Source organism: Triturus cristatus, chromosome 12 (genome assembly GCF_964204655.1).
Source record: "Triturus cristatus chromosome 12, aTriCri1.1, whole genome shotgun sequence".
NCBI lineage: Eukaryota > Metazoa > Chordata > Amphibia > Caudata > Salamandridae > Triturus > Triturus cristatus.
This window is the reverse complement of record NC_140595.1, coordinates 13,712,770-13,723,872: the sequence shown is the minus strand read 5'-3', so window position 1 is coordinate 13,723,872 and position 11,103 is coordinate 13,712,770. Positions and strand designations below refer to the sequence as shown.

The 11,103-nt window shown below is 48.0% G+C and overlaps 1 protein-coding gene across 1 annotated transcript in view; it reads right to left on the bottom strand.

Moving 5' to 3' along the window:
- Positions 1-3,436: 3,436 nt before the first annotated feature.
- CIMAP1D (CIMAP1 family member D) overlaps positions 3,437-11,103 on the bottom strand; it is a 29,774-nt gene continuing 22,107 nt past the window's right edge. Inside the window, exons 3-4 of the mRNA XM_085637677.1 lie at positions 7,448-7,561; positions 3,437-6,843 (exon numbers count right to left, since the gene is read on the bottom strand). Of these exons, the coding sequence (XP_085493803.1) occupies positions 6,359-6,843; positions 7,448-7,561 (599 nt within the window). The 3' untranslated portion in view covers positions 3,437-6,358. The remainder of the gene's footprint in view (positions 6,844-7,447; positions 7,562-11,103) is intronic.

Below are 11,103 nucleotides of genomic sequence, written 5' to 3'. Positions count from 1 at the left end.
TCACCGACATGATGGGACGACAACCCCAAGTCCATGGACTAAGTCGCCACCAAAGTTCAACCAGAAAGTGTCCATGGGTCTGGGGGAACAGACTTAGTGGCACCGGGGCTGAAAGGGGATGCAGTTTGCGTTGAGGCCTGTACAATGACATCAAGTCAGCCATAAATAAATCAAGACTGAATTTGAATAGTGTGACCTACTCGTCCGCAGTGTAGGCCTGAGGCAGCGGTCAGCACGGGCCAGACGCGGTTCAGCGAGCTCCTCCTGGAACTCTAACACACGACGTTGACATGACATTTGGGGGTGACTTGTGGTTGATAGAGGCAAAAGCACCAGAGCCGAGCGGGTGTTCAGTCAGTGACGATGACGTGTCCTGCCTGGTACGGATTGGATTGGCGTGAGGCCTGCTAGACCGCAGTGTAGGCCGACGGCGTAGTCATCAAGGGCCCACAGACACATGTGGTTGGGATGCCAGGCACATACTTGGTGTCACCACATCGAAGGGAGTAGAATGATGTAAACGCTTCATTGATGTGCGTACTCGGACAATGTATGATTAAGACTCAGTCCCAAATGTGCGAATGCAGCGTGGCCCGAGGGCAGTAGTCCATGTGGGCCCACGGACACCAGTGGGTGGAATGCTATGCACAGACTTGGTGGCACCACATCGAATGTGTGACCTACTTTTCCGTTGCGCATGCAGGTGGAGTATGTCAACGGGAAGGGAGTACAGTGGGCCGTTGTTGCGGAGGCCGTGATGGTCTGAGGAGGCCACCTGGTTCGTGGCACTCTGGCTTGGAGCTTGCACTGGCACGTGGTGGGCCCTCATCGACATACGGCGGTGTCGGCAGATCTGTTACGGGCTCTGCGGCGGGGGTGCAGCAGGCGCACAGGAACGCAGTCAACACCGCTCACGGCGGCGGCCTAGTGGCGGGGTGAGGGGCGCCGCCCTGGCAGAGTTGTTGGGCATTCCGGAAGAGGACCACGCCCAGAGCTACGTGCTTTTTATTCACACCCTACGCGTGCCCGGCATATGCCGGGCCAGCCCACTCCGCTCACTCTTACAGGGGGGGACGTAACAAGCTACATTTCCAGGATCTTCCCCACTGGCTGGGGTGACATGGTTGCGTCCACTGCACTCCATACACCAACGGTGTATGTCGACATGGATATGTGTGTGGTCTGCATACTGCAGTCTGGCCATTGCTTCGACGCCACACATTGTGTACATTGTCATTCATCGGTCGCTTGCCTCCTTCGCACATGCCTGGTCCCCACATCTTCCCTCAATCTGCTATCGTTTGGCTGAGGTGTCATGCAGTTGATGGCTTATGTGCATGGCTGGCCCAGGTTGCCAGAGTGAGTTGTGCTGTCGTGTCTGGTGGGTGGGCATGTTGTTTGGCATGTTGTATGTGAGTTTGTGACATGTGCATTCCCAGTGTTGTGAGTTGCATGGTTGTGGAGTTGAGGTGTGTTCATTTGGTACTTGCCCACGAGCAGCGCATTTCTGTAGGTGCCAGCCAGGAAGCGCCGGGTGAGGATGGGCTGTCGGAAGATGTAGGACTCATGCACTCGGAATGGGTGGTTGGCGTCGAGGTTGGTGGAGATTCCAAGGTGGTCCACTATTGCCTGTACAGTGATGGTATGCGTGTGCTTTCTGTAGCGGATATTGTGTGCAGTGTCACCAGGGGGCACAAGTAGGACATGTGTGCATTCAATTGTTCCCTGACACGTGAGGGAAGCCAGCTATGGCTTTGACGCCTTGCTTGGTCTCCAGCTGTTCCTGCGCAGTGTGGGGGAAGGATAGGTAGTGTAGTACCAAGCTGATGATGGCATCCAGGAAAGTTGGGGGGGGCTTGGAATGTGGCTGGCTGTGATACTCCTCCGACTCTGGCAGTTGTTGGTTGGCAGATCCCAGAGGCCAACAGGTGTGGCACAGCCAGCCTCTTTGTCTGCGGAGGGATGTTGGTTGTCCGCTGTGTTGGTACTGTCGGCCTGTGGACAATGGTGGTAAGGATGCGTAGGATGGTTGTCCTTTTGAGCCTGTGGTGGGCAATGACGTTTCCTGGTGTTGGGTCTGTGGGGTTGGTGCGTTTTCAGCAGGTCGCTTTCTTTGTCTGCGCTGCCTCAGTGTTTGTCCGGGGAGGTGCGGGGGGTGTCCGGGGGGTGGGGGTGGTCATGGGGGTTTTGGTGGTGGGTGTTGTGGCCCTTTTGGGTGTCCGGCCCGCATGATCAGTGGCTCCATGGCATCTGTTGTTCTTCAGGTGTGGCTGTGGGCTGGGCTCCCTTTTGTGGTGCAGGCTGCCGTCCGACTTTACACCAAGTCAGAGCAGGTGTTAATTTCCTGCTGCTAACGTGCCTTATCGCATGTTTCGTGGGTTTTTCGCCGATCTGGTTGGTCGTTGAGAATGTTGTGGAGTGGTGTTGTCGTGGCTTTTTGCTCGGGAACACCTACTCTGCATCTCATTAGCGATAGTTGCCGGGGTCATCTGTGGCGATGGGTTTTGCGACTGCTATCGCAGGTAAACTGGTGCTATGGGCTGTTAGTACCAGCTTGTGAATGGGGTGATAAATTTATTGTGACTTTGGCTGCGATAAAGTGCTATTAACTCGGCGATAGCTCCTTGAGAATATGCCCCAATGTCTTTCCATGAGATAGTGGGCATGCCAAAACGCCATGCTTTATGTAGCTTTTCCAGTCTATAATCACCAGTGGTCACTTGTGGGTATCCATGCTCTAAAGAATATAGGTATGTGTGTATACACTGGCAGTCACCAAATGGTGCCCGTTAAGAGACCATTCACACGTGTGCCATTCTGTAGAAAATGTAGGGGTTTGCATTGAGTGAGACTCGCGTTGGGACCCTTATTATTTTGCTGATGGATGCCCCTTATGCTTGCACAAAAGCTTAATGATCCCACAGACCACCTGAGGGAAACTATCTGTAGCCTTCCAGTTTAAAAGGAATGCTATTTTACCAAACTGTAAGGGCTGTAGAATTCCTCTGTCACGCATCATGCCATGACTGAGGCAAACAAGCAGTGGCATAGCCAATAGGTCTTCCCATTGGGACCTGCTAGTTTTGCCAGTGCCTTGGGCGATGCTCTTCAGCATTGGCAAGATGCTGTGTAGCATGGGCAAAAGAAAAAAAATATGAAGTGTATGTGTGCTAAGCGTGTATCTCATGACATAACATAAGCCCACTCTGATTCAACCGAACGGAACAAGATAGGGTGACGCTGACTTTTGAGCAATGGGAAATGATGACGACAACACTGAGAATGATTCACAGTAGAAAGGCAAGCTTCGTGTGCATCCCTAGAAACACACTTTTCAAGCTGGAGCTCTGAAAATGACATGCCAAGCTTATTGTGATATGACTGAAACAGCGTTTCCTCCATCTGGAAAGGGTAGCAGAAAGAAAGCAATGTGGGGGAAGGGACGTATGTTTATTACAAAACAAAACCAGTTCTGACAGTATGTGCTGTCTTGTAACACAAACCACAAAAGCCTATCTGTAACCTCACCATGTAAGTAATGTGTTCAGCAGAAATAACTCTTATGCATCTTTAATTTTGGAGAGTGGACAAATAAAGATTGATTCCAGCACAAATAAAAAAAACAAAGAAGGCAAGACATTACACTTAATCTACATTGTGAAAGTACATTGAATTGAAACCATATAACCATCACATTACACGTTTTTTGGCCTTCTAGGTTTTTTGCAATGTTATCATGCACAAAACCCCTAAAGACTATACCATTTCCAACTATAAAACAAAACCTTCAACCAATGAAAAACACATAAATTCATAGGAAGGCAGGGAAGGTGATGATTTTGAGGTCCCCCCAACACTTAGGGTGAGGTCCAGGAAGTTGACAGGAAAAGCAAGGCCACGCCATGCTGACCAAGTTGGTGGTGGACCTGTCACCCTAGGACCACCACAGGCTGAGATATGGATGAAAAGGCAGTTTAAAGGTGTGGCGCCACAAAGCATTATGGGGCAAATTTGCAGAAAACTATGAATTTTATGCTAGTGGCTCTTCTGTTGCGACTGGGAGAGCCACAGTGATATTTCCCTGTAGTTTTGTTGGTTTTTTTTAGAACGCAGCCTAGGGTGTACCAAAACAGTCAACACTAGATCTGTATTAGGAAGTAACACCATGACACGCTGGTTTACCTCAATGCGTAGGTATTCTGTTCTGCTGAAAAAACGGTACGGCATCTTTAATTTTGGGGAGTGGATAAATATAGATTTGAATACAATTAAACAAGCAAAGTCAAGACACCACAGTAAACTGCATTGTGGAAGAGCATTGATTTGCAGCCATATAATCAACCCCTTGAGAATATAATCACATGAACAATACATGTTACAGCCTTCCACAATGCTACCATGCACAAGGTCTCAAGATAGCAAACAACTAACAGCAGCAAAACAAAAGCTCCATCAATGGAAGACCTTGAAGGCAGGAAAGGTGATGTGGTGCTGAACAATTTGGTGGTGGTCCCATCACCCTGGGACCACCACAGGCTGAGATATGGACTAAAAGGCCTTTTAAAGTGGAGACCCCCGCAAAGCATTAAGGGGGCGAGTTTGCAAAAAGCAGTGGATTTTATAGTAGGGGCTCTCACGCTGAGCCGGAGAGAGCCGTGGTGATATTTCCATGTTGTTGTTTTTTTTAGAACACGTCCTCTTGTGTACCAAAGTAGTCAACGCTAATTCTGTAATAGGAAGTAACACCATGACATGGATACTCGTCGCAATCTATGCCGATATTTAGAAATATTCTATGTGAGGTGATAAGAACAATAATTACAGCCCTGTTTACTGAGGAAGCCTGGAGTGAGTGCTGCTGGGATGAGGGGGCATGGTAGCGGCTGGATGCCTTTAAGCTGCCACGACAAAGATGAGCAGGTAAGGAATAAAACAATAGTCCCGGACATGAACAGATAAGAACGTTACCAGTAGTTGGGCCGGGCTTTGTGAGAGTAAAAAATCACAAAAAGGAGGGACAAAGAGGAAGGATTTGCTGGTAGCGCACACGTATTTTTGAACGACAATCGAAAGGACGAAGGAAAAGACATGGGCGGGATGTAAGCCCACAGAGTGGATACAGCATGTCTTGAAGAGACAGCGCATGCGCTGCCTAGGCTCGACCTAAAAAGAGCGCTGGCTAGGCTGGCTTATCTCAAATCAGTGTGTTCTCAAGGAAGGGGGTGTCAACAACGGTGTTGGATTCTGCACATCAAAGGATTCCCCCAGCAACTGTTTTGAGTCTCAATCATGGTTCATATCTCATCTTGTGAAAGTCCCGCCAACTCATGAGACACTAGGGATGTATATCAGATGTTACCCTGGTGAGAGCAGATCTCCGACCCCACCTTGCAACCTTCTCCTGCACGGCCTGGGCTGTGTCCTGCACTGGTAAATACTACGGGTGTGCGAAACTTACATAATTTGTTTTTGTGTAATTATGCAAACTTTCAGAACAATCACAAGAAATTACACATAATTATGTGAAATGCATAACCACATTTGGGACTGTACTTTAGCATGAAATGCATCCTCATGTCCAGTTAAATAATTTAGAAAATGTTGTTTAACAAGTAGAATATAAAATTACCCAAACTATGTGAGATAACACAAGCATTACGTAAATTTCGCTCAGGCCTAGTAAATGCAACATTGGGATGCACGTGTCTCTTCTTGTGGGCAGCGGACAGTCTTTCGGAACTGGCTTTTTATGTACAGTGAAGGACCAGACCCCCCCCACCAGTGACCCACTAATATATCTGTCTCTCTGTGGCTGGGTTGGTCTCGCTACCATCTGGCCGGTGTCGCACTCTGCACAAGTATGCGACTCGTGGGCCATTTGTTGACTGACTGCCTCGCGGTGCATGGATATATGGGTGCTGAGGGCCTTGCAGGCACAGTGCCTGACACTCCGGTCACTGATGCTGGAACAGGGACCTGTGGTTACCAACTGACCACTGAAGCTCACATCGCTCCTTGGGACCAGTGTGAGGGTGTGAAAAGGGAGAAACTCTGATCAATCCATATCCCCCTGAGCAGAAACATGTCCACCTGTACCCCCCTTCAGCTGGGGTGGCCTTGGCATTCACAGATGGAGGTGACTTAGCTGGAGCTCTGAAAGAGATAAGAGATGTATATCAGTGTGCTGTTTTTTACCAACCATAGGAAAGTAATGCATGATCAGTGTGTACTGTGGAACTCCTCTCAGTGGGCCTGGCTTCGCTACTGGTTAGGTGGTAGGGTGGTGCTATAAGGTGAACAAGACAGGGATGCAGAATTGCTGGGACATGTGACCGCAGGAAAACTGTGACCACTTGAGTCAATATGAGACGTCAACTATAAGCGGGGTCATGAACTCAGAGTGACGCACTCCCATTGAGAAGGAAGGTGCCCGTGCCCTGGTGGCGGTCACCCTTTCAGGGCTGTGTGTGCCAGGCCCGGGCGTCTGGCTGCTTCTGGCTGGCGCACTGTGACGTCCTAGCATGGAGTAGGCTGGCCCGCGACGTTTATAGGTGCCAGGCTCAGTGCTGTTGTAGTGTCCAGGTCCAGGGGTCTTTGCCAGGTCCTCAGAGTACCCCCCAGATCGGGTACGGCCTGCCACACTGTAGCTGGGTGTCGAGGTCTTGCTCGGGACTTGGGAGCCCAGCAGTGAGGGAAGGTGGTAGCTGTTGGGAGCTGGTACAGGATCCACAACACGGTATCTGGTCCGGGCCCCCATGGTGTATGTAGGCGGGCGCTGGTGGGTCAACACAGGAGCTTTTTCAGGACTGTATACTCCTGGCCCTGGCACCGTCTTCTTGAAAACTGCAAAAGAAGGATAGAAGTGATGTCAGAAGGAGGTGTATGTTGAAGGCATGAGGAAGATGACACCACTAGGAGGGACCCCTGGAATTATGCGGCAGTAAATGACCAAGGTATGTGGCAAAGTTTACCAAATTATGCGGCAAGAAAATTCTAATTATGCAGGACAGTGCAGCAAATTTTGTCATAGTATTACCTCATTATATTGTCATTTTTACAAGTAACACTCACTGGGCAAAGCTTCCACCTCATTATTAACAATTTAACACTCAAATACAGCAATAAGCAGCAAAAAGGTGACCAGTCAACCTTTGTGAAGGTCCTTCCACTGCACTGCAACACGGGTTTCAGTTTTTCAGTAACGTTTGATCTGTTTGAGCTGGAAAACATTTTTTTGATAATCTCTGCAGATTATGCAGCAGATGATGGATTATGTGGCAAATGCCTCAAATCCATAATTATACAGAAAATGTTGCAGCAGCAAAATTGCATAATTCCCGTGTCTCTGGTGTTCCATTTGACATAATGACACTACCAGATGCTACACAGAGTGTAGTGAGAAATGGCCCCTCTTTAGTGCCCACAAACCTTCATCCATGATGCCCACCTGGGACCTTTGTGCGAGACTGTATGGAGTAGGCTGGTCCTCCTCCTTGGCCGAAGCGGGTTAACTGCGGGTCCACGAAGTAGCGTGGTCCTGGACTGGAGTCCTTGAAGTACACTTGGAGAGAGGAAGAGAAGGGTCAGTTGGTAAGGAGGAGGGATACTTGATATCTCACGTGCAAGGTGAAGCTGTAGTCATCCCAGAGGAGCAGAAGATGTATCAAAGATAGCGCATGAGTCAATAACCAACAGGATGTGAGAAAGAAACCCACAGCAAGAGGAGCAACAGAAACCTCAAACACCAGCAGAGCCAACAGTCAGCTGTCCACTGAGACATCATTCTACCACCACTATGTGTAGCACACAAGGAAATTCAAGCACCAGCCAATAAACAGTATAAATCAATACAGTGAGTTCAAGGAGCCTTACGCTCCAGGCGATGGCCAGTTAACCACCAACATGAATATTAGAAATCCCACCAGCCAATGAACAGCACAACTTGGTACAGAGACCACGAGGAGCCTAACACTCCATGCGACGACTGGTTAACCACCAACATGGGCATTAGAAATCCCACCAGCCAATGAACGCCATACCGCAATACAGAGAGTGCAAGAGCCTTACACTCCAGGTGATGACCAGTTACCCACCAACATGGACATTAGAAATCCCACCAACCCATGAACGGTATAACTCAATACAGACAGTGCCAGAGCCTTACACACCAGGCGAGGGCCAGTTAACCACCCACATGGACATTAGAAATCCCACCAGCCAATGAACAACATAACTCAATACAGAGAGTGCAAGAGCCTTACACACCAGGCGAGGGCCAGTTAACCACCAACATGGACATTAAGAAATCCCACCAGCCAATGAACAGTATAATTCAATTCAGACAGTACCAGAGCCTTACACACCAGGTGATGACCAGTTAACCTCCAACATGGACATTAGAAATCCCACCAGCCAATGAGCGGCATAACTCAATACAGAGAGTGCAAGAGCCTTACACACCAATCGATGGCCAGTTAACCTCCAACATGGGCATTAGAAATCCCACCAGCCAATGAACGCCATACCTCAATACAGAGAGTGCAAGAGCCTTACACTCCAGGTGATGGCCAGTTAACCACCAACATGGACATTAGAAATCCCACCAGCCAATGAACGCCATACCTCAATACAGAGCGTGCAAGAGCCTTACACTCCAGGTGATGACCAGTTAATCACCCACATGGACATTAGAAATCCCACCAGCCAATGAACAACATAATTCAATACAGAGAGTGCAAGAGCCTTACACTCCAGGTGATGACCAGTTAACCACCCACATGGACATTAGAAATCCCACCAGCCAATGAACAACATAACTCAATACAGAGAGTGCAAGAGCCTTACACACCAGGCAATGGCCAGTTAACCACCAACATGGACATTAAGAAATCCCACCAGCCAATGAACAGTATAACTCAATACAGACAGTGCCAGAGCCTTACACACCAGGTGATGACCAGTTAACCTCCAACATGGACATTAGAAATCCCACCAGCCAATGTACAGTATAACTCAATACAGAGAGTGCAAGAGCCTTACACACCAGGTGATGGCCAGTTAACCTCCAACATGGACATTAGAAATCCCACCTGCCAATGAACGGCATGACTCAATACAGAGAGTGCAAGAGCCTTACACACCAGGCGATGGCCAGTTAACCTCCAACATGGACATTAGAAATCCCACCAGCCAATGAACAACATAATTCAATACAGAGAGTGCAAGAGCCTTACACTCCAGGTGATGACCAGTTAACCACCCACATGGACATTAGAAATCCCACCAGCCAATGAACAACATAACTCAATACAGAGAGTGCAAGAGCCTTACACACCAGGCAATGGCCAGTTAACCACCAACATGGACATTAAGAAATCCCACCAGCCAATGAACAGTATAACTCAATACAGACAGTGCCAGAGCCTTACACACCAGGTGATGACCAGTTAACCTCCAACATGGACATTAGAAATCCCACCAGCCAATGTACAGTATAACTCAATACAGAGAGTGCAAGAGCCTTACACACCAGGCGATGGCCAGTTAACCTCCAACATGGACATTAGAAATCCCACCAGCCAATGAACAGTATAACTCAATACAGACAGTGCCAGAGCCTTACACACCAGGTGATGACCAGTTAACCTCCAACATGGACATTAGAAATCCCACCAGCCAATGTACAGTATAACTCAATACAGAGAGTGCAAGAGCCTTACACACCAGGCGATGGCCAGTTAACCTCCAACATGGACATTAGAAATCCCACCTGCCAATGAACGGCATGACTCAATACAGAGAGTGCAAGAGCCTTACACACCAGGCGATGGCCAGTTAACCACCAACATGGACATTAGAAATCCCACCAACCCATGAACGGTATCACTCAATACAGACAGTGCCAGAGCCTTACACACCAGGTGATGACCAGTTAACCAACTACATGGACATTAGAAATCCCACCAGCCAATGAATGACATAACTCAATACAGAGAGTGCAAGAGCCTTACACACCAGGCGATGGCCAGTTAACCACCAACATGGACATTAGAAATCCCAGCAGCCAATGAATGGCAAAAAGCAGTACAGAGAGAGCCACAGCCTTTCACACCAGGTGATAGCAAGTTAACCACCTACAAGGACATTAGAAATCCCACCAGCCAATGAACGGCATAACTCAATACATAGGGTGCAAGAGCCTTACACACCAGGTGATGACCAGTTAACCACCTACAAGGACATTAGAAATCCCACCAGCCAATGAACGGCATAACTCAATACATAGGGTGCAAGAGCCTTACACACCAGGCGATGACCAGTTAATCACCAACATGGACATCAGAAATCCCACCAGCCAATGAACGACATAACTCAATACAGAGAGTGCATACCCATGGAACTGTTTGTTGAGAGGCTGCAGGGAGGGGGAGTAGTTCTAATAGGGAAAGTTGGGTGTGGGAGGAAAAGGGTTCAGGAGTTTGCCAATAGATGACATATTGGTGAGATTGTTGTGTTCTGATTCAATATGGTGAAAAGCTCATAAAAAAACTAAAAATGTAATCACTCTACCTCTTTTTGGTCACTTGACTGTTGGCAAGCACATTGCATAAGTAAAACAATCTGTGAAGCTTTAACACAGTGCCCTCCTGAAACCACACCTGCCGAGGCTAGCAGTGCCTTGTGGTGATGTATGTGAATTAATGGAAAAAACGAAAACTGAGAAACCACATTGGAAGAAACAAAATTATGGAAAACCAAGTTTAAGAAAATACAAATAGATTGAAAATTAAAGAAAACATTTTAGAGGAAAGATAATTTTAAGGAAACATCCACTATTACACCCTTGTGTAAGGGTAGGCGGGGTAGTAGGTTTTTTTGGGCTCAAGGATGGGTAAAGTTTAGGGGATATCAGGGTTTTTAAAGATTTGCAGGATTCAGAGATGGGTAGAAATTAGGGCTGGTCAGGGGGTTTTTGGGGTTCACGGATGAGTGTAGTTAAGAGCAGGTGTTTTTTTTAATGTTTTATGGATGGGTGGAGTTTAAGGCTGGTGAGTGTATCTAAGTTTCAGTGGCGAGTAGTGTTTTGGGGTGGTGAAGGGTGTT